The sequence below is a fragment of the Acomys russatus genome, chromosome 5 (assembly GCF_903995435.1).
Source record: "Acomys russatus chromosome 5, mAcoRus1.1, whole genome shotgun sequence".
Taxonomy (NCBI): Eukaryota; Metazoa; Chordata; class Mammalia; order Rodentia; family Muridae; genus Acomys; species Acomys russatus.
The window spans coordinates 2,259,874-2,284,804 of NC_067141.1; the positions used below are offsets into that span (position 1 = coordinate 2,259,874).

The 24,931-nt window shown below is 43.9% G+C and overlaps 1 protein-coding gene across 1 annotated transcript in view; it reads right to left on the bottom strand.

Annotated features, from left to right (window-relative positions):
* The window catches only part of Usp31 (ubiquitin specific peptidase 31), a 58,479-nt gene extending 40,786 nt beyond the window's left edge, over positions 1–17,693 (bottom strand). Inside the window, exon 1 of the mRNA XM_051145162.1 lies at positions 16,885–17,693. Within this exon, the coding sequence (XP_051001119.1) occupies positions 16,885–17,529 (645 nt within the window). The 5' untranslated portion in view covers positions 17,530–17,693. The remainder of the gene's footprint in view (positions 1–16,884) is intronic.
* Between the last annotated feature and the right edge of the window lie 7,238 nt (positions 17,694–24,931).

A 24,931-nucleotide genomic window follows, 5' to 3' on the forward strand; every position in this document is an offset into this window, starting at 1 on the left:
ATTTGAGAGAACTATGAAGTAAGCAGTCTGTCTAAAGCCAACAGCAATCAACCTTAAAACATTTCTGTTCATGATCTTTCATTAATAAAACAAAGCACCTTGCAACAACTGTAACCCAATGTTTCAACTGCAGCTCACACAAGAGCTTAAGTTTTCTCACAGTGAATGTCAATTGCCATGAAGACTACAATGGGTTTAAAAACTTAACAACAGCTGTACTCACCCAGAAGCTTCTCGAAGTTTAATTGCTAATTTTAAATAAATCTTTGTTCATCTGTTTCCATTTTATTTCAGATGCATTTTTCCTATACTAATATAGTCTAGAGGGCCAGTGAAAAGGCTTAGCAGGTAAAGACGATTGCTGTATAAGATTGACAACCTGAGTTCAATCCCTGGAACCCATTAAAGGTGGAAGGAAAGAACTGTACCAAAAAAATAGGCACTTAGGCACATGGGTTCATGAACACACACACACACACACACACACACACACACACACGCATACACATACACACACATACGCACGCACACACAGACAGACACACACACATACACACACTCCTCTTTGGAGATGCTGACATTTGATACCTGATCTGTGTTTCTAACTAACCTTTTTTAAACAAGGAATCCAAACTACTGTAAAAATATTCTTGCTTTGAAACCTTTTTCTTTTACCGTGTCTTTAGAGCTAAAACATCTATTAGGAGTAACCAAGAGATGTTATTCCTAAGCAGATCCATAAAGTTTCACTATATGTCATACATTTATAAATGAATAAACCCAGGGTAAACCCACTAAATCTTAAGTGGTTAAGAATGATGTTAAGTCACAGGACATACATCTCTCCACGCTCCACATGGCATGCTTGACAGTCAAACCAGACCAACTCCTCAGGTTCAGTAAGACAAAGTCTCTCTGCACATTCAACTTCACAGTGTGATCTCACTAAAACCAGCCCAGATGAAGAGCCCTCATTTGTGTTTTTTGTTTTCCAATGAAAGGACAATTTAGAATCTTCCCACAGCCTAGGTCTGGTCTGACCCAATTTTGATCAACTCTACTTTGACTGAGTCTTGGTCATCTCCCTAAAGTATGAGGACACTAAATGGAAGAGTATATAAATACTTAGCAAAGGAAAGCCTGTGGAGTCAGAAAAGAGTGATACCTTGTAGGCAAGGTACATTTTAAGTCAAAGTTTCTGTGAGTGGGTTGCTGTTCCCCTTCCTCTACTAGAAGTCTTGTCTAGTTAGGGGGAGTCAGTCCTCTTCAGTCTCTATGGCCCCTGCTACTTGGAGTCTGTTCTAGGGTAAAGATAGAGCAGAGATTGAGACTGTCTAACCAATACCTGGCCCAACTCAAGACCTACCCCATGGGAGAGCCGACCCCTGAAAAAAGGCCAACAGAGCCAACTAACCAGGGCCCAAAGGGCCTTGCTGAGACTAAAGCACCAACCAAGAACCATGCATGCACTGGATCTAGACCCCTACACAGATGTAGCTGTTGGGCAGCTCAGGCTTCACGTGGGTCCTTTAGTAATGTGCAGGGAGGGGGGCAGTCTGTATCTGACATGGACTTGTTTCTAGGTTTTTTTTTTTTTGTTTTTTTGTTTTTTTAATCAAAATCCTCCTGGCAGAACTGCCTTGCCAGGCCACAGGGGAAGAGGACATGCTCAGTCTTCATGTGACTTGAAGAGCTAGTTGGATGCAAAGGGAGACTCCCTTTTCTGAGCAATAGGGGAGGGAGGGTGGGACCATGAGGAGAGGGAGGATGGGGCTGCCACCAGGATGTAAAGTGGATAAACAAACAAAAAAAAGTGATGTTCTTTACATAATCTATAAAGCACATGACACTGTGCATATCTGCCTTATAGTACGGTAAGGAACATAAAATAACCCCTTGTGCAGGGCATAAAGCAGGCATTTGTGTAGTCCTCACATAAGACAAGGACAAACACACAGACACATGCAACCAACATTTACCCAAGTCCAAGAGAAAAAAATTCAATGCAAACCACACACATACTTCTACTTGTATTTGAACAATGGAAGAATAAATCATACAAGTTAGAGAGAAAGAACAGAATGTAAGGATTAGAGAAAATGCTAAACTTTTAAACAGACCATACTTTGCAGAGTTGACTTCAAGTCACAAATTATACTTTTCACATAATAATGCAATAAAAGTAAATTTTAGATAGCAATCTCTTAAAATCAAAAGCAAAGCAGGATTTTAACTTTATATTCAGTTAACAACGAAAACCACACTGGGAATTACTCCAAGTGACTTTCAAACACAGTAATGGACCCCACCCTCCCTCACAGGATCTAGACTGTTTCAAATGCTCCTTGTTAGCAGCAGCACTGGATTATTACTGTGATACAGTGTGATAAGGAACAAGAATCCACATGCTGTGAAAAGGACCTCCTGTGAGGAGAAAGGAGACACAGAGGTTAATCCAACAGAGTTACACAAATACCCCTAAAACCCATAACTAGGATTTGAACTCATGATCTGGCTTTAAAACCATACATTCCTAGAGTGTGGTATCTCAGTACTACCTGCACTGAGGAACCAATATCCCTTAAACAGACCGAATGAATCCAGATATAGTATAAAATCCAAAATAAGCCAGGGACATCCTAACTTCTTACATCCTGGTTTGATATTGCCAGCAACATGTATTATATCAAAGGGACGTATCCTATTGGCCAAAAATGACCAGAAATTTAAGTATCAATGAGGCTTACGAGTAGCCAAGTGTGGTAGCACATGCCCCAGTACCTGGGAAGACAAGTCAGAGAGACTGCCTACGCTCATAAGTAAAGGGAAACTCTAAAATGGCAGGTGGGTGAGGGTAAGTAATTATAACATTATGATTTAACGAAAATATATTAATCCTATGAGTTCATAACGTTATAAAAACTAACCACATTAGGAAATCAATTATTTTTAAAATTGGGAGATAAAGAGAGTGTATTAAGCATTTACTCTTTATTGTTTGGTTTTTTGAGACAGGGTTTCTCTGTGTAATAGCTCTGGCTGTCCTAGACTCAAATTTTGTAGACCAGGCTGGCCTCTAACTCAGTGATCCGCCTGCCTCTGCCTCCCGAGTGCTGGGATTACAGGCATGTGCCACCGTGCCAGGCAAGCATTTACTCTTTATTTCACAAAATATACACTAGGGTAAGCAAAGAACTGAAGAGGACAAGAGTCTCTGTAGAAGTGCTCACAGCTAAAACATACAAAAATGAATGCCAGAAGTAGTGCCATCATTCTTCAGCCCTAATGAACTAGTGGAATGGGGAATAATTACCAATGACTGCCAAGATTACAAAAGACACAGACAAAGAGAGCAGACACCCTGAGGGAGAGTTACAGAACCACTGACACAAGGAACTTCACTATAAAAGGGAGGCAACCCTACAACATTTTATAAGAAATAAGGATAAAGAACCATTTCAACTGAGGCTCCATGAATACATCACAAAAAGACTATAGAAACCTCCAGAAAAGAATTCTTCAAAACATGACCATGCGATGCAGAAGCTAGTATTAAACACTTACAAAGAAATATGTACAGATGAGCAATAACTGTGATAAGTTTAACAGTTTCAATGGAGCTGTTCTTTCTTTTTTAAGATGGAAGCATTTAAAATTTTTATAATTATTTACTTATTGTATGTGTTCATATGTGAACACATGTGGTACAGAGTCAGTTATCTCCTTCTAGCATGCGGGTTCCAGGGATGGAACTTAGACTGACAGCTAGTGCTTACCCACCGTGCCATCTCACTGTTTAGTTTCATTTTTCTAGTATTTCATATGTACTCCACACTAACAACAGTTTGAAATTCTATTTCAGTGTGTGTGTGTGTGTGTGTGTGTGTGTGTGTGTGTGTGTGAGAGAGAGAGAGAGAGAGAGAGAGAGAGAGAGAGAGAGAGAGAGAGAGAGAGTGTGTGTGTATGTGTGTGTGTGTGTCTAGGACAACTTGCTGCAAGTGATTTTACCCACTGAGTCATCTTGCCAGCCTGTTTGAAATTTTTAAAACTTTGTCTTTTTAAACACAAATAATCTCAAAAACACTGATAGCATAAACTTTATTCAATCCTAATAAATGCAAATTGTAAAATATTATGAAACACACACTCACATAGTATAGATGATGTTAGGTTTCTTAGGTGGATAATAAAACACAAGACAGATACTGAACTAGTAATGAAGCAAACACTCTTGGGATTCACTTCAAGTCAGTGGAAAGAAAGGCAATGGTTATTAAATAAGAATAGCCACCAAATGATAACTAGCAAAGCTGAGAATCAGGCACATGTGGGTTCAATATACTCACCTCACAAGGAAACGTTTTCACAATGCTCAGCTAGTTTTGTTATTTAAACATAACTAAGAGAAGAAAACAGAAGCACCACAAGAGTTCCATGAAAAATGCTACATGCTTTCATTGAAGGAGCTACTACTTCCAAACACAGGGTTAGGGATACTTTAATACAGAAGTAGCTTAAAAAAAAAAAAGATTTATTTATTTTTTTATATGGTATTCTGCCTACATGTGTACCAACAGGCCACAAAAAGGCACTAGATCTCATTATAGTTATTAGCCACCATGCTGGGAACTGAACTCAGGACCTTTGGAAGAACAGCCAGTGCTCTTAACCTCTGAGCAATCTCTCCAGCCCCCAGGAGTAGCTTTTAAAGTAGGTCTTGAGGAATTATGTGCCCTGGACTCACAGAGAAGAGAAAGTGGGACAGGCAGTAAAGTGTGGGGCAAAAGTTAAGAGGCAGCAGTGGGCAAGAGGCTGAGGACGACAATGCTGCCAGATCTCATCAGGCACTGTATTAAGTAGGCACTTTACAGATGTTTCTCACTTACTCATGGTATTGATTATATGAGGAAAGCTTTTCTTCCCTCATTTGAGGCAGGGTCTCGCCATATTCCAGGCTGACCTGGGTATCACTCTGATGCCCTGGCTGGCCTCAAACTTAGTGATCCTCCTAATCCCAACCTCTTACTCTTAGAGGAGTAAGCCACCATACTAAACAAGAAAGTATTACTATTATACCAGGATCAGAAAATAAAACTCAATTAAGAGAAGAAAAGCCAACCATACTACAATACCCAGACCTAGGAAACTAAAGATCAAGGAGGATCCTAGGTAGAATGTTTAATTCTCATTCAGAATGGCAAATAGAATAGACACCAAAGCAGTTGAAGAAAAAGAAAAGGAAGGGAGCCTACCATAGAAGTCCCCTGAAAGACTCCACCCAGCAAAGGATCAAAGCAGATGCTGAGACTCACAACCAAACCTGGAGGGGACAGGAGCTCCACAAGAGATCAATGGAGCCAACAAATCTGCGCCGAGGAGGGCGGGCTGCAGAGACTGATGCACCAACCAAGGACCATGCATGGTGAGGACCTAGACCCTCTGCTCAGATGTAGTAGACAGGCAGCACAGTCTCCTTGTGGGTCCCATAATATGGGGAGTAGGGACTACTTCTGACATGGACTCTGGTGCCCACACATTGATCACTTGCCCCTGGTGGGACAGCCTTGCCAGGCCACAGAGGAAGAGGATACAGACAGTCCAGAAGAGACTTGACAGGCTGAGGCCATATGTTAGGGGAGGAGGGCTCCCTGTTCTGAGGACTAGGGGAGGGAGGGAGGGAGGGAGGGAGGGAGGGAGAAGGTACAATGGAGGAAGGGTGGGGTTGGGAGGCAGTGAGGGAGGGGGCTACAATCAGGATATAAAGTAAAAATTTTTTTTAAATTTTAAAGAAAATAAGAATTATTTTTAAAGGGGGGACGGGGGAAGAGTCCTTTGCCACAGACCTCTTACCCTTTGGTCATCCCTTTGGCTGTATTCTGCTGCTTCCCAACATAAAGGGACTGCATCATGAAGAAGCTTAAATGTTAAGCTGTAACTCATTCTGTATGTAGCAGGAAAGGCAATAATTGTTCAGACGTAACTGCAAGTAAACCCTAAGAAGTCTAATCTGGCAGCAATACAAACTCAAAATTAGCAGTGGCAGAGTTTACAAATGAGGATGGTAGGATGACTACTTAAATTATATAACTACGATACAAGGCCTGAGCTAGGAGCTGGAATTGTATGCTAACGAGCTAACAATGTCTTTCCTCAAAATAACTCCCTTACCTTACGGGAAGCCTTGCCTTCCAGGCCATCTCTTTTCTCAGCTACTCCATCAACTGTAGAAATGGCAGTTTTTCAGTCAGTGCCCTAGCCCAAGGATCCCACCATGAAGCAATGACCCTTAGGTGTATGGTCTGCCTAGAACAGAGTCATTACCTCCCCAAGTTTAAGACACTCACTTGACAGCAGAACACTGTGTATCTATCTGGCAGCTGGGCCAGCCTAAGCTTCATGCTAATGACACACATATGAACCAGGCCCCTTCACATGTGAACCACGGGCAGCTCACTAAGGACCCAAATACAAAATGCAGCATTATATTCCATTTGCACTGTAACTTTAAATATAATTATGCCTTATGTAACTTGGAGGAGTATATTTCAGAATTTTCCAAATGTTACCAGGTTCCTGCTTGGAACCTTATCTGATTCACCAACAAAAACGCTGAGACTAGGATGACACCTGGAAACCTGCAAGGTCACTTGATAACTCCAGGACTAGAAAGAATAGCTCAGTAATCAAGTGCAGAAATGAAGGGCAGCACAGCCTATGCCCAAGAACTCTCAAAACCACACAGGGTATGAGGAATGGCTCCAACAGCCTGTTTAAATCTCTGCACTCTGGGTGTCTGGGTCCAAAGGAAGGTATTCTAGTGGCTTCAGTTGACAACAAGGACCTGTGTTATCCCATCCATCATTTCTGTGACATATCCAAGGTGCTGGTTTCTACATCAGCGGCTCTCAACCTTCCTAATGCTTCAACCCTCATGTTGCAATGACTCCCAACCATAAAATTATTTTCATTGCTACTTTATAACTGTAACTTTGCTACTGTTACGAATCGCAATGTAAATGTCTTTGGAGACAGAGGTTTGCTAAAGGAGTTGCAACCCACAGGTTGAGAACCACTGTTCTACACTAAGCCTTCCTCACACTTTCTCTTTTAATGCTCAATGAAACCGCGTAGAACTGCAGGCCAGGTCTGCTGCTCACTAGTACAGAATGCCAATATCCAAAGGAAATTTTAAGACAAGAGTAACAACAAGTCCTCTTTCTCAGAGCTGCTGTAAACATTTTGTTTTGGTTTGGTTTGGTTTGGTTTTGGTTTTTCAAGACAGGGTTTCTCTGTGTAGCCTTGGCTGTTCTGGCCTCGCTTTGTAGACCAGGCTGACCTCGAACTCACAGTGATCTGCCTGAGTGCTGGGATTAAAAGCGTGTGCCACCATCACCCGGCCTGTAAAAATGTTTAATTGGCCTTGAAATCACTGTGTGAATAATCTGGCTCAACACAGACACACACACAAAGTAGTCTCATGATTATGTTTGTTTTTAATTCTTACTTACATGTATATGTGTTTTCCCTACATATATCCATGTATGCCTAGTGCCCATGAAGGCCAGAAGAGGGCATCAGATCCCCTGGGACTGGAGCTGCAAACAGTGTGAGGCACCATGTGGGTGCTAGAAATCAAACCGGGTCTTTTTAGAAGAACAGCCAGTGCTCTTAGCCCCTGAGCCATTTCTGCAGTCCCATGATTATGTTTCTTAATGCTTCCCCAAACCAGATAGCTATGCCTTATTCTTAATGATTAGAAGAATGCCAAGAGTTAAAATGTACTGATCTGACGATAAGCGCCAACATTCCTTTTAGTAGGAGCAGATACAAACAAAGTTACTGTCTGAGCAGCCCAATGGAATCTTCTAAAGCATGAATTATTTGTTTGTGGATGTACTGTTTGCTCCATCTGAGCTTGACAATTGGAAGGAAGAAGCAACAGATGTTCAGTGACTGGCCAGTTCCTCCAGGCACTGCCTCAGTGCGGGCACAGAACAATGGCTTCTACACAGACAAGAACAATCATAACACAACAAAAGACTCAAGATAGCCCCATGTGCTCTCTGCAAAAATGTTTGTTATAGAGAAAAAAAAGTAATCTGAAGAACAGCAAATGAACAATTAATAACAGAGCAAACAATTTTTGAAGGAAGAGGCAACAGATGACAGGTTTTATTCTTTTTAATGACTTCTCTTCCACTACTATAAAAAAGGTTTGGAATTTTTTTGTTTTGAGTATGTGGAAACTATGAGGTCATTGTTTTCCAGAGTTTTTACTATAGGAAACAGCTGTGAGGAACTATACAAACAGAGAACACTGCCCCATTTAGTAGCCCCTCATTGTGACAACAGTATAAAGGGACAGGAAAAATCCATCAGACCACAAACTAATATCAAAACAGAAGTGGTCGAGCCAAAGCAGAAGCTCGAAGCACACAAAGATGTAAAACAATTCACTGTCAACAAGCATCTATGTTATGCTGTGTTTGGGTTAAGGTGTTTGTTCTATGGGCAGACCAGATGAGCCAGCTCCTTTTTATCAGTGGTTCTCAACCTTCCTGATGCTGTGGCCCTTTGATACAGTTCCTCATGTTGTGGTGACCACACAACTTCTGTTATGAGTCATTTTTTATGGTCTTAGGCGACCCTGTGAAAGAGTCATAGAACATCCCTTCAAAGGGGTCAAGAACCGCTGACTTAAATGACTCACTTTGTACAGCTCCTGAAAATTAAACAGTCAACAAATACAGCATTAAAAATCATTTTTGCCTAGGTTTCTACAGTTCAAACACAACTGATTTCACCTCTCACTGCCAAAACCATTTTGCACTTTGTTTACCAGTCTTGAAAAGTTGCCATCCCAAAACAATCTGTCTCAAGAACCCTCCAAATAATCTCCAACTCTTTCTACTTCATTCTTTCCCCATACAGCTGCCAAACACTGTCAACTCACCATGCAGTGCACACTCTTCACATATTTAAGTAAAGAAAGGGGCAAGAGACAAGGAAAGGACAGTGTATGGGCCCCTCATCACGAGACTGCTTAAGGGAGCCTAGTGACAGGAACTGTATCTTTCTACACAGCTTTATATGCTTTATATGCTCACAAAGTCCTGCATGCAAAGGCCTGCCACTCCATCTTCTGATTTCTTCCCTGCTCTTTTAAAGTTTAAAGCCTCAAGTGAGGTTTGACCCAAGTGTACAACAGACCTGGCCATTATCAGCACATGCACACTACTACCAGAGTCTAGTCGGTAAGCTGTCCTTAGCTGTGGCTTCCTCGGTTCGGATGAAGCAACAGTGTGCACATTCCACAAACCAGGAGCAGGAACTCGATGCTGAGTAAGAAGTAATCGCTGCCCACTGCACACAAGGAACTGAGGTAAAATAATGGTGGGTTCAGAAATCTGAATCCCCTTGTCTGTTTTTCAACAGTTCATACAACGTGGTGATTATGGGGTCCTAGGAAGGAAGTATGAATAAATGCATCTGATCCTGCTATCCTTTGGGAAACAGATGATTCTTTTATGCTTCAATTTCTTCTCAGTTATTTGCAGATGCAGGCCTTCTCACTGTACGTTATTAGTTTACATTTTGTTGAAGGGTTCTGATTTTGTCAATAGCAGGCAAGTAATCAGTAAGTATAGTTCTGTCCCAAATTAATATAAATACTTAACATTAAAGCTCACACCAATTAACTGGTTTTTTAACTTCATAAAACTTTTAAAAAGCATGAAAGACTGTAAGCAATATTTGATATTAATAGAACTGATGAAACAATGCAAAATTCATAAATACATCATCAAATGCTAAAGACGCCTTCTGTACCTTATGCCTTATGCTGGGTGACCATAAGGTTGGATGAGAACAACAGCATCCGTCAGCACCTGCTGAGCACTGTGTGCAGGCCACTGCCAGGTTCTTCTGTAATTTTTTCCAAAACAGGCTTAGGAAGTAGATATACTGTCATGTCCATGTTACAAATGAGGAAGTGGAGCCCAAAGATGTAAGCCTCAAGATCTCAAGGTAAGCAGAGGAGTGGGACTAGTATCAAAGTATCAAAATCTGAGTAGAGAGCATAGCCAAGTGGAATTTATTCCTGCTGTGAATGGAAGGTTTGACATACTAAACATCAGGTAATATAAAATATCAGGCATTAACAAAATGAGGGAGCAGGGAGGCAGGAACATCTCAAATTGATACAGAAAAGAAACATTTAACAAAAATGGGATAAGAAAAAACAAAAACAAAACAAAACTCAACAAACCAGGAAAAAAAGAAATCTTTCCCATGACAGGGGCAATCACACTCAAAGGTGGAAGCCTGAAAGCATCTCTTCTAAGACAGGAAATAAGACCTACTTTGTAATAAAGTGGGGCGGGGGAGCAACTGAAAATACCAATCTCTCTGTTCATAAATGATATCACCTTTTATATGGAAAACTATAGATACCAAGAAAATCTGCTAAAACTAATATATTAACTAGCAAAGTTGCAGGATACATAATCAATATGCCAAAGTCAATTACATACTTTTATACACTATTAATAAACAATCTTTAAAAAAAAAATCAGCAATTCTGCTTATGGAGCTGCAGTGTAGCCCTTAATTCAGCAGCAGAAAACCTGTTTAGTATGTGCAATGCCCTGCATTCCATCCTCAAACCAAAAAGAGCTATTTCATTTACAGTGTCATTGAGAATAAGTAAGTTTTAATGAAGAAGGCGGAGGAAAAAAAAACCTGTACCGAACATACAAAACACAATTGAAAGAAATGACATAACATAAATAATTGGAGTTCTCCCATTTTTATGAACTGGAAAATTCAGGAACGACACAATGATACTCTACCCAAAGCAATCTCCAGGATGAATGCAATGCCTATCAAAACTTTAACAGCACTTTTTTCAGAAATAAAAGTTCATACAGAATATCAAGAGACTCTGAAGCCAAAGGATCCTGAAAAGGATGAAAGTGAAGGAATTACACCAGATTTTCACACTTACTACAGCACCAGGGTGATCACAACAATGTGCCACTGCCATTAAGACAAACATTTAGAAAAGAATCGAATGGAGCTTGGACATGGACATAATCAATCCTGACCATGAAGAGGAAAAGACAGCCTATCTCCACGAGTGCCTCAAATCCAGCCTCAAATCCAGCCCCATCACAAAAGCCAGCCTCCAAGCTTCTATTCTGTTCGCTACTCAGCACCAGGAATGCGCACTTCCCATTTAACATAACCGTGCCAAAACACTGTTCGAAACCAGTATCAACCAGCCTGTGCTCTGAATGGCCTGTACGGCCCAGTGAAACCTGTCCCTTTCCAGCTTCATCTGTCCCATTCCCCATCTGCCTCCTTGCATTGCAAACAGGGCCTGTCAGACTTCTAAACGCACCCCCAGGTAATCTCAATAAAATAGCTTTTTGAGTCCATTTTGCTCCCCACTCCTCCTGGCCAAATTCCTTATTCTCATTCATTTACTTTATCTTCTTATCTCTTAAGATTTGAAATTTCTTATTTGTCAGTATTTACTGGCTAATATCTGCCTCCTCCGTGACAGTTCTGAGAAGAATCATGTTCCCTACTGCCTTCCTTCATTTTCCCATTGCTGTATCATTTTGTTTAAACACTATATACCCAAAGACTAGCTAGCACGGTGTCAGGAACTCCAATTTGTACAAGTGTTAGCTGCTGACTGTGAACTAAAAGATGAATCAGTCAGTCTTCTGCTTATATTTCATCTTACAATCCAGTCCTTCTCTGAACTCCTACTCAATCTTCCATTAGTAGTTCAAAATCGCTTCCTTATAACAGATGGGTCCTCTGAGGGCAAGAACTTTGCTCCATAATCTTCACACTAAATCCTCTATCCCCAACCTTTCACCTAAACTAGCTCCGTTTTAAACGCAGTAATCGAGCAGATGTGATGTGGCCTAAGTAGGATGCTGCATTTTAAACGTGGCCCCCAAAGCTCCTGTTCTTGAAATGTAATCCCCAACACAAACACTGAGGCCGGTAAGAGGCAATTAGACCTAAGAGCCGTGCCCTCAAGAATGGGTAGATGTTATTACCACAGGAGAAGGTTCCTGATAAAAGAGCAAATTTACCCCATTACACCCTCCTTCTTCAACCCCTGCAAACTCACAAGCTTTCAGTCTGACCATTCATCTGCCATAGGATGATGGAGGAAGAATCCTCCTGCCAGGTGCCCCAACACGGGGATTTGCCATCTCCGGAATTTTGAGAAATAAATTTCTTTAGAAATCATCCAGTCTGTGTATTATAACGGCAGAAAGAACCAGAACATCAGCACACACAGAGTTCTATAATTGCCTGTGTATTTTATTCCCCAAGTGCCCTTCTAAGGCAATATTTTTTTCCTGCTTCCTATGCCTGTTAAGAAGTAGCTCATACATTTAAAAAAGAGTTGTTTGTAAGCACAATTTCCAAACGTACCTGAGCCTCAGGAGCAATGCCACACATGTAAACCTGACTGCAGATGACCTTATTTTCACAATTCTGCACCAGTCTCAGAGGAAAAAAATGCTGCTCGTCTCAGCATGTCTGCTGGGCCTGCTCAAGCGAGGGCTCCACTGAGCCCTGTCACAGTCAGTGGTTATGCTGATAAGGCCACACTAAGCTCAAGTGTTTTTGATTACTGCAAACTTGGAAGGAGTCTGCAGAGTACCTCAGGAGACCACTCTGCTGTGGTTGCTCTTTGAGAGCATGGTTTGAAAATTGAGGCTATAAAACTTACCTATCTTGATTGAAAGTGGCCCATCTGTCTTTTTTATTTTTTTTCCACAAAGAGGAATAAATACTAGAAATCAAAAGGCATTTCATAAGAATCTAAACACTCATGATCCTGGTAAATTAAAGCAATACATTGATTCTTCCTTAAAACATCAGAATGAGTATTCAGATTTCAAAATCATTTATTTACTGTTTTATAAAAGAAAAGTAGCTGACACAAAGGTTGAGTGCAAGTATTACTGCACGCACGCACATGCATGAATTCTACAGACTAACCTGGAAGGTTTAACATGATAAAATCATTCACCAAATCTACAAGGTAAACAGGCTAGAGGCTGGTTAGGAAAATCTGTGCTGAGAATAGACAAAATGTTTCTCCATTTCAGCACTACTGCCATCTTAGGCTGAATAACCGAGGGAGGGGAGTACACAGTGTAGCATACAGAATCTCTGAATCTACCCACTAGATGCCAGTAGCACTTTCATCCCATGTGTAACAACCAAGTATGTCTCCAAACATAGACAAAAGTCCCGGGGGTGTGAGGTATGTGGCACAGAAAAACATAAAAATACTCTGATCACAAACCAGGCCTCTGAGAGCATAAGAAGGTAGGTATTAAACAAACAAACAAACAAACAAAAAGATACAGGCTGCAGCTAGAGAAGTTTCTTGAAGCAATTCAAACTTAGGCCAGTCATTTTGTTATTCTAGCAAATAAAACTCAACTTTTGCAACCACAGTGAAAGAAGCAAAACACACACACACACACACATACACACCCACATACACGACAAAAAACACATTTACTTGTCAAGTTCCTTAAGCAGAAATCAATGTGGTTAGAAGGAAGAATTCTAACTGAAAACTTACACAGAGAACATGACTAACCTGGAAGTTCTGCGTGATAAAATCACACTGAAATCCACAGTGAGTGTTCTTCTAGACCTTGAGGTAAAACCAAAAGGCCAGCTGGCTCTGTCTCTTCTCCCAGCTCCAGTCAGGTGATGGCTGGAGCCAGGAGCTGAGGAGGACTCTGAGAGTCAGGGAGCTACTTGAATGTGGAAAACACTCAAATACTTATGCACGATGGCCACAGACAGGCAGACCGGCAGGGCAGAGAGGCCTCACATCCATCTCCAACTTCCTTTATGCTCAAAATCATACTCAGTAAAAAAAGGAAGGGATAAAATCAATCCTCCACAGACAGCAAGAGACAGGAAGAGAGGGGGAAGGAGAAGCAAAGAAGGAGGGAGAGAGGGAAGACAGAAAGAAAAATTCTATCACTCGCCTATTGTATCAGCTCTGGCTCCCAGCTTCCCAGGAGAAAGTCCAAAGCAGCCCACAAAGGCTGGCACAGTTTTTTTTTACAACATGCTTCCAAGGGGTCTGCACCACTGTGGCTGGCCATGGTGCAACCCGCAGCCTAATGGCTCACTGTTTCTCCAACGCATATGCAATTTCACACTACCCCTCATCACTTCCTGGCCCAGGGAACTTTTGTGCCTCCTGTTGAGTGATGTTCTGTCATCTGTTCCTTGGAGACCACTATTACTCAAAATATAGCCCTTAGATAGGCCACAGCCACATCACCTGGGAGCTCGCTGGAAAAGCAGACTGTGAGACCCCACCCCAGGAGATTGAAATTTGCTTTATAAGATGATCCTCAAGTGAACTATAAATGTGAGTCATGCACAAGTTCAAGTGCAAGACAAGCTCTCAGGAAACCTGGGTCCCGCTGGATTCCACCCTCATAGCCAGCGTCTAGCCCACGGTAGATGAGATACTTGGGTGGGCTGTCTAAGAGACAAAACCCTACTCATCCTCCCTATTAAAGCAGAAAACCAAAACACCTGCTTCTAGCTTTCGTGGCCGTCAACTGACACAGGTATAGTCAGTGAGATGTCAGCAGAAGCCTGCTGGGGTCTCCTAGGAAAACATTTATTTCTCTCATGACTTCCCGTCTCCCTACTAGAACACAGGGTGCTACAGGTGCCACTGTCAGTCAGCCATGAAGTAAAAAACCCAAGACCAAAATCCCAGTAACAGATAAGGGCCACAGAGTAGCAAGAGAATGGTCTGGGTTAGCCCTGGGTCCATGACCCCTCTGGGACACCACAGAACCAGCAGACAGCAGCCTGCCCAACACTTGTGCTTCACAGCACTCTCACCAGGGTGTGCTCCTTCTGATGTTGAGTACACTCCTAAGTAAGCCCTTAGCCAACGGGAGGTGGATTAAAGGACACACAGTGAAGTTTACAAGAGTACAATGTCTCAAAAACAAGGACTCTAAGAAAACACCCAACTTTGCCAAATATGCCTCTTCAGTCTCTATTCTTGAAGCACTGACCCATTTCTGTTGGTAGCTTAATGGATGCAAAGAGGAGCACAGTCTCATAAGCTCGCGCTCACCTTTGTTAAAGCATGTCTATCCATCGGTCCTGCACATCTAGAATACTAACCCATTTCTGCTCGCTCACAGCCTGTGCTCATAGGAGGGTGATACACCTCCTAAAAGCAACTGCAATGTGTACATGCTAAGACGCTGACATACCAAGAAGCCACAAGCTTCACACTAGGATCCTGCCTTGAAAACTTCCCACTGTTGCAGCTGTTCACGGGATCCTGCAAGAATGCCGCTCTCCTGGTTCCTTACTTTGAGATCTCTAACATGAATCTTTGTGTTTCCAGGTCCATTCAAAATTTCAAGATCACACACCAAACACTTTTCCTTTTTAAGCAATATAAATACAATATAAGCAAAAAGGATTCAAAAGGGAGTGGTAGGCAATGGCAGGGCCTAACCAAACAGACTCCTCAGCTACATCATCATCCAGTCCTGCAAGCCAATCGGTACTTAGAGAAATGTATTTTAGAGAGAAACTTGATAGCACCAATGGAAAACCAGTACCACTTGCCATAAATAGAAGACAGATGGAAAAAAAAATTCAATAAAAGCATAACCTTATTACATTTAGCTACTGTTGTGCTGAAACGTCCCAGCAGGTAAACCTGACAATCCGAGTTTAGTCCCAGGAAGCCACATAAAGATAAGAGAGAACTGACTCCATAAATTGTCCTCTGACCTCTACACAAGTGACACACACACATGTAAACTTTTTTTTAAATAAATTAATGTTGTCTAGCAAAGCCTCTAAATTGGAAACTTGATTTCTTACTTTAGAAGAGGAGTGGGGCAAGAGAGGTTGATTGCAGCATCTAGGAGGCTGTCAGGAAGATCTCAAGCTGAAAGTCAGCCTTGAGCTACATAGTGGGGCTCTGTCTCGAAAATAAAGAAGGCTGGGCGTACATTAGGATGAGACAGCTGTGTTAAAAAAAAAAAAAAAAAAAAAAAGGCAGGCTGCACATCAAACTGAGTTCTCCTGAGCACAGAGAAATGGAAAGAAACCGACACTTCTCATGGTTCCACCTCATTCCCGCTAACATCCAGTCATCTCCCTGTTGAGATCACAGTAAGATCCAACTCCTCAGCACAGCCGAAATGGCTCTCCCCATCTGGACCCGGCATACTCCTCTGCTCCCCAATCTCATCCTCTCACTAACGGGCGGCCGGGTCAACCAGCAGCTGTAAACCAAGACCATCGGGTTCTGCCTTCTTCCAAGCTATCTGATAACACCTAGTTCATTTTACTTCAGAACAAAAAGAAAGAGAGTAATATGCACGTACACTTAGCTGAAGTACTTCACCTATCCTGTCGAAGCCCTCAAAGTGCCCAAACTGGGTAATCTCTGTGTCAACGTGCTATGAGTAAGTACCAGATAAACGGGAGCATAAAGAGCCTCAGTAATTTGCTAGGAAAGAAGCAGAAGCCGGATTCGAACCCAGATGGATACTCCCCCACCGACACCCGCTCCCAAAACTGCAATTCCATGGAGACTGGGTCTTGCTCCTGGCAACATCCGTCCCCCAAGGCGGATCACAGGCCCCAGCAGCAAGCGTCTGTGTTCTGGGCGTTCGAAGACAAGCTGGACGCATGAATGGTGGGAGGAATGCGTGCCTTTGTCATCTGGGTTATCTTCCAGAACTCTCTGAGCATCCAGCGCAGAAATCCTCCCCGGCCCGAAGAGAGGAGGAGCCCGAGCTCCAGGGGCCCCCGGGGGCTCACCTTGAAGTCCCGGCTGTGCTGCGGGGTGTACTCGAGCGTCCAGAGCGCCCGCACCAGGTGCGCCAGCTGCTCGGTGACCTCGCCCTGGCCGTGCGGGCCGCGGCCCGGCGGCTGCTCGGGCTCAGGCGAGGGCTCCGGCCGGCCCGCCCGGTACTGGCCCAGCGCCAGGTACTCGGCGAAGAGCTCGGTGTTGCTGAGGCACTGCAGCGTGGCGTTCATGAAGCACGTGTTGCCGTGGTTGCGGAGCCCCGCCACGCCGGGCACCGGCTCCGAGGCGCAGGCGGGCGGCGCGGGCGAGGCGGGCGGCGGCGGGCACGACGGCGGCGGCGGCGTGGGCGCGGAGGCCGGCCCGGGCGGGAAGCAGCTGCGGAGGCCGCTGCGGTCCGGGGCGGCGCCCTCGGAGCTGAGGTGCGAGAGCGTGGACAGCGTCTTGAGGACGCGGCTCATGAAGCTGCCCACCGAGCGCGCCGACGACGGCGACGAGGGCGCGGCCGGCCCGGGGCCCCCAGCGCCAGCGCCGCCGCCGCTGCCGCCGCCGCCGCCCCCCGCGCGGCCGCTCCGGAACAGCCGCTTGCTGAACGAGCGCTTCTCCTTCCCGCCCGCCGCCACCGGCGGCCCGGGCCCGGGCGCCGTTACCTTGGACATGGCGGCGGCTGCCGACGCTCATCACCGCGCCCGTCCGCCCGGACCGCGACCCCGCCACGGCCGCCGCCGCATCCTGCCGCCCGCGCCTCACCCGGCCCGGGGGGCTACGCGCCCCACACCACCTCAGAGAACCAGGGAGAGAGCGAGCAGGAGAGCGGCTGCTGGGAGGCGCGCGTGCGCGCGCGGCGGGCCAAGGGGGCGGCTCACGTGACTCGCTCTAATCGCAGCCCCGCCCCACACTGAAGCCGCTCAGCCGCCATGTTGACTATGGGCAGTGTTGTTCCCTAAACTCCGACTCTAGGACTCCCGGGCTCCGGGCGTGGTTCTGCGTGGTGAAGCTCAAGACTGGCCATGTTTAGTATGGGCGTGGTCCTGCCCGCTGGGCTGACGCCTGGTGTTGTATTTTTAGGGGTAGGTCTCGGTCTTAATTCGTCAAAGGGAAAAGATGTAGAAAAAGTACGGAAATCAAGCTGCCTCTTACCAGGTGGTGAAGGAGCCGATAGACGTAGCTTTGTCTCTCCTAGGCAAGTTAACAAAGCCTGGCTCCCGAGGGACTGCCGCGTAGCACCCACCTGAAGGTAGTCATGGAAGTGGCGCTTCCCGGTGGGCTTTTCTTCCAGGATGTACCTTTGAGGTCCCAGCAAACTACCTTATTAGAATTGCCTTACAGAAAAGTTTTGTAAAACATGGCCTTTAAGTCCACTGAGCTCTCCCATTATTCACTCAATCCACCAAGCACTCATTCATTTACTCACTTGTTCATTCATTCATTTATTCATTCAATAAATGCTATTGAACACTTGCTGTGTGCCAAATATTGTACTAAACGCTAAGGATACTACAAATGAAACTAGCTGGGTTTCTGCTTTCCGCCCAACAACTTTCACACTCAGTGGGTACTCTTTCATGATAACCTCTGAATTCCACACGACATGCCAAGCATGGAACACCTGTAACCTTCAGTTCGATGCCTTTGGATATTACATTTAAACCCAAGTTTGACTCAAAGTCTTAACCTTTAAACCAAGGGTCACAAACCCACTATTATTGCAGAGGCCAAATAAGTCATGACAATGAACAAAGAATCCTAGTGAAAGGTCAGGACATACTTCATGTGACTTGGGAATACAAGAAATATAGACAGCAGCAAACTGCTAATTAACATTCTTCTAAAGGGATGGCTGCCACTCACCCCCAGTCAGTTGTTCACACGTGAGAATGAGGGCTCAGTGTTGCCAGATCATCTGATTTTTAGAGAGAAGGTGGGAATTCTATTTTTAAATGTTGGTTCAGGGGGCTGGAGAGATGGCTCAGAGGTTAAGAGCACTGACTGCTCTTTCAGAGGTCCTGAGTTCAATTCCCAGCAACCACATGGTGGCTCACAACGATCTCTAATGTGATCTGGTGCCCTCTTCTGGTCGGCAGGTGTACATACAGGCAAAACTGTATACATAATAATAAAAAATTTAAAAAAAAAAATGTTGGTTCAATTTTTTTAAAAAAGGGCATGGGAGAAGAGTGTGCATTAAGGCTGCCTTCTACTTAAAACCCACTGCATTCTAATCTTCTCTTTGTATGTTCTCTTTGCTGAGAGATTAGCCTGAGTCCTGGCTACTCCAAAATGGAAATGTTGAGAAAGAAAGTCGATAACATTTAAAAAATACAAAGGCCACCCTACACCCATTTCAAAGTAAGTAGTCTGGGCCACTAGACTACCCAACACTAAGTATGGTATCCTGCAGTGGTGTTCGTGGTTTCCTCTGAATAGGCTCAAACCAACTCCACTTCTTCCTCCTAATCAAAACATTTATCCTTACTGTATCTCAGGCTCCTTGCAACATTAAAAAAAAAAAAAAAAAAAAAAAAAAAAAAAAAAAAAAGCCGGGCATGGTGGTGCATGCCTTTAATCCCAGCACTTGGGAGGCAGAGGCAGACGGATCACTGTGAGTTCAAGGCCAGCCTGGTCTACAAAGTGAGTCCAGGACAACCAAGGCTACACAGAGAGACCCTGTCTCAAACAAACAAAAAAACAAACAAGCAAGCCATTGATCACAATAGAGGCTGAAGCCTGATGCCCTCCACCTTGGCACTTGTAGTTGCTGCTATTGGTTTGATCCTGATTCCTCACTTAGTTCACCTCTCTTCATCTCTAAAATCTTGCCTCCATTTCTTGCATCATTTCCTCAGACTTTCTTAGTCCCTTTAGGGCATAGCATTAACTTGATCCTGTTGGAATTCATCTTAGTTATTTTTCTATTGCCTTGAAGATGTACCATGACTAAGGCAACATAGAAAGCACTTAACTTGGGGCTTGCTTGCGGTTTCAGAGAGTTAGTCCATGGCCATCACTGTGGGAAGCATGATAACAGGCATCATGTTGAGCGCTTACATCCTATCCAAAGGTTGGAGGCAGAGAGAATGAGAGCCAGAACAAAAGTGTGTGTGTATGTGTGTGTGAGGGGGGGGGGGGGAGAGGCGGGGCCTAGCATGGGCTTTTGAAAACTCAAAATGACACAGCTCCTCCAAAAAGGCAACATCTCCTAATTCTTACCAAAACCCAAACCAGTTCCACTTAATTAAGGACCAAGCATTCAAATATATGAGCTTATGGGGGTCACCTTCATTCAAGCCACCACAGTCGTTTTCAGTAAACTGAAGGCTCAACCCACAAGACCCTCACCCATCTTACCCATTCAGGAAACTCAGTTAAAGATGATTTATTCTACGTGAGTACATCTAAACACATGTGAACTCCTGGACAGATCTGAAACCTGCCTTTCCAAGCTCTTCCTACTAGTCTAGGCTTATTGGTTTCAGGGACCCCAAAACCATCCAATCCTGGCTTATCCAGGACAGGCTTTGAAGAGTCCCTTGTTGGAGCACTAATATGTTGGTGGTGGTGGTTCTTCTTCTTCTTCTTCTTCTTTTTCTTCTTCTTCTTCTTCTTCTTCTTCTTCTTCTTCTTCTTTGATTTTATTAATTTTATGTGTATGACTGTTTTGCCTGAATGCACATCTGTGAGCATTGATTTTATTTATTTTTCTGTGTATGAGTGTTTTGCCTTGTGTATGTCTGTGTACAGTATACTAGAAGGCCAGAAGAGGGCATCAGATTCCCCGGGACTGGAGTCATAGGCATTAGCGCAACCTTGTGGGTGTAGGAATTAAACCTAGGTCCTCTGGAAGAGCAGCCAGTGCTCTTAACCACTGAGCCATCTCTCAGCCTAATATATTCATTCTTTTTTTTTTTTTTTTTTTTGGCTTTTTGAGACAGAGTTTCTCTGTGTAGCCTTGGCTGTCCTGGACATACTTTGTAGACCAGGCTGGCCTTGAATTCACAGCGATCCGCCTGCCTCTGCCTCCTGAGTGCACCACCACCTCCCGCCTCCAGTATGTTCATTCTTAAAACTTCTCTGAAATAACATTCCGTAATAATTATCCCACCGCCCCTCCCTTCCGCTTAAGCTAGGGAAACACAAACGGGAAACAAGAGCACAGTGAGGAGCACCCATGCCTGTGCGTCATTTATTTTTGCAGCTACCCTCGGGATGAAACTCAGTCAAGGCGTTTGTGCACAGGAAGTCCGTGCACTTCACACTCTGCCAAGCCTACCTTGGGGCAGGCTTATCTGGGAAACAATGAGTGGAGAACACGGTTCCCACCCAGGAGATTGTACTGAATTTCATCAACTTTGTCACATTGGCAACTTTAAATTTCAAAACAAGGCTGGGGTTGAACAAGTTAATACAATTGAACCCTGGAGTGATTTGGAGAAACTCTATTTCTCTGAGAATCAGCTTTTCATCTTTGGAAAGGATTGGCCGTCTGTCTTCACATTTGTGCGAATATTCACATAGTCGGTAAGTTATTAAGTGCCTCGTACTCTACTGAGCAGCCAGTTAGGCAGCAATATATCTTAACAAACATGAAAAGAAGTGTGATGATCTTAGCTGGCACATTAATGTGCTTTGATTTGTACGAATGGGCTTGAATACAAGCTGGGCTTTTAGCTCTTCAACATCCAAACCAACTTGAAAGGGATACAAAATCGGGGGCGAGAACTCAAGAGTTCATAGTGAGAACAGAGCAAGGTGTGGGGAGAATGTTCTCTCTCTCACTGCCATCAGCTAGAACCCAGGAAAGTAATCTAATAAAGGCCAGCCAGGTGTGCCCTGCCCCCACAGACTTAGACTTTGAAATTGTAGAAACGAGGTTGGCTGGAGATAATGCCTCAAATCACAAAATCTCATAGTTATGCATACAGCAGCAGCGAGAAACAGTGCCAGGCATGGGTGCAGCCAGTGTCCTGCCAGCCACACCAGTGGCAAGTTCTTACTGCTGCCTGCCTCACTGAGTTTCTGCCCAAGCCTGTTTCTCCTGCTCTGTTCTCACTGTGAACTAACCTGAGAGGTTTCCTATAACTTCCTTTATTGTTGAAACTAACTGGTGTCAGTTTCCTTTGTCTATAACCAAGAAAAAATGACTAGCAGAACCTTTTAATTAGCAGTTCTTAAATCTTAAATCTATACCATTCCCGCTCTCCTTTCCTTTTATGCGTGTTGGTTGGCAATAGTGATTTGCATATGAACTGTTGGTGATAGTTTTGTTTTTTCTGAGGGTAGCCTGGAGTTCCTGGTTGATCTCCTGCCTCAACTCCCTGAATACTGGAATTATAGACATGTGTCACCACCTGCTTTGTCTATGCTGTGTCCTTTAGTTACTTACAGCCATGCTTACAGCATTTCCATATCACATATGATATTTTAATATTTTCCTATTTGTATAATTTTTTGTATTGCTCCATCTCTTCTATAATCATGCTGAGACAACCAACTTTACCCTGTCCCAAGATCACAAGAATAATCTGAGATTTCCTTTTATCTTCTTATGGGGGGAGGGGTTCCCCTTTACTTTTAGCATTTCTGGAGAATGTGTGTGTGTGTGTGTGTGTGTGTGTGTGTGTGTGTGTGTGTGTTGTGAAAAATGAGGTAGGGATCTACTATGGTTCAAATTACCTTTGACTTCTCCAAACTCATGTTGAATGTGGCATCAGCACGGCTGTGTTGGGAAGTGGATGTCAGGGAGCCCACACAGGGATGAGCACTTCCTCAGGTGAGCCCTGCTTATTCTTAGAGGACTGGATTAGTTACATGAGAGCAGGCTCTCAGGAAGCAAGTTTGGACTCTCCAGATTCCTTGTGCTTCTCTCCCACAATCCACTCATCCTCTTATTCTCTGTACACAGTTGGAGCAACACAGGAGCCCTGCCGGACACTGACGACGTATCTCAGACTTGCCAGGCTCTAGGCTCCGGAAGAGCCCTAAGGATGTGGTCCCATTTATAGGGTGCTTACCTTGCATCCATGGAGCCCTGGGTTCCATCCCTTTGCCTCAGAAGCCAGGGGTGTGACTCAGTACACACCTGTAATCCCAAAGCTGGGGAGGTGGAGGCAGAAAGATCAAAGGTTCAAGATCATCCTCCATTCTATAGCAAGTTCAGGGGCAGGCTGAGACAAACCCTGTCCCAAAACAAACTATTACATCTCTTTTCTTAGTAATTTACCCAGACTTAAATATTCTGTTATAGCAAGAGAAAAATTCTAACACAGATTCTTACTTTTCCCCTATTCCACATGGCTCAGCACTATTAAAACATACACACACACACACACACACACACACACACACACACACACACAACTTTCCCCTATGCTTTAAAACTCCACTTTCATCTCACTTTAACTCTATTTATTTTTTAATGTCTTGAGGGAAAATGTTATATGCTATCAATATGTCTCTATTCCAGAATAATATAGATTTAGACTATATTGAAATATTTGCTAGGCCTCCTCCCTCAGTATAGCAGTCTGCTTAGCCTTCTAGGCCGATTCAGTCCTTTGGGACCTAAATTATATAGATTAATTTAGGAAAAAGTCACATCATCACAGCTTTTAACTTATCTGGGAATGAAGAATGTCTTTTTAAAACCATACAGGAGGAAGGGGAGGATGTGGCTCAGTAGAGGAACACTTGCCCAGCACGTGCAACACTCAAAGCTCCCTTTTCCTTTCCCTCAATGTATTTTTACATTATATGCATGTATGTGCTGTGTATGTATATGTACATTTTTGCATGTATTTGGGCACGTGTGTGCAATTGCACGTGCTTGTGCATGTGGAGGCTGATGTTGGGTGTTCTCTTCAGTCACTCTCCACCCTGATCTCTAAGCTGAACCAAAGCTTAGATGTGGCTGCTTTAAGTAGCCAGCTTGCCCCTGAGAGCCCCCTCTCCACCGTCTATTGGAATTAGAAGCCGCCTTGGCCACCATCATCAGTGTGGGTTCTGAAGACCTTAGTTCTGATCTTCAAATGTGCACAGCAAGTGTTTTGCCTCCTGAGCCATCTCCTCAGCCCAGCCCTGAGTTCTAGCCCCTGCACTGCCAAAACAATTAGTAAAACAAAAAATAAAAAATAAAAAAAAGGGAAGCTATGACATGGACTTTCCTAGCAGAGACTGCAGTGTCCCCTATAGGTCCTACACAGTGTGACTATGTTCCTGCTTGTTGCTTTTGTAAGCTGCACATTTTTGTTCTGTTTGTCAACATTTAAACAGCCACCTTTGGTGAACTTGAATTCTTTTTCATAGTTTTCCAGGAATTCATAAGAATGCATGAGCTAATAATCTTGCCTCTCTCTGTCTTTTTTTTTTTTTTTTTGAGACAGGGTTTCTCTGTGTTATCTTGGCTGTTCTGAACTCACTTTGTAGACCAGGCTGGCCTCAAACTCACAGTGATCCACCTGCCTCTGTCTCCCAAGTGCTGGGATTAAAGGTGTGCACCACCACGCCCAGCCTTTTTTTTTTTTAAAGCCCATCTGTACCTTTCTCTTGTCTAATTGTCCTTCCAGGGTTCTGCTTGTAAGAATAAAAAAGAATAGAAATGCCTGCACTAATGGCCATGCTCCCAAGACTTCACCATTAAGCTCCCGCCAGTCAGTTTGGGGCTTGAGATATATATTATTTATTGCATTAAAGTGGTTATCCATTTATTCCTGCTCAGGGAGGGTCATTCTCAGAAGTGAACTTGAACTTTATCAAACGCCTTCTGTTTCTGTGTGCCTACAAAAATGAGCTTGCAGTCCTCTTCTCTTTGACCTTATATACCCATCCAAGGATACAAACAGCAGGTATGATTCACATGAAATGTCTCCCATAGGACCGTGTGTGTGTGTGTGTGTGTGTGTGTGTGTGTGTGTGTGTGTGTGTGTGTAGTTGGATACCTGCCCACCCCACCCCCACCCCACGCCCACCCCCATGGCATTGTTTTGGGAAGTTACAGAACCTTGTGAACAGGGCTCTACCAGGTGATGTGTGGCTCTGGGGGCCTGGGGACAGTTACAGGTTGGC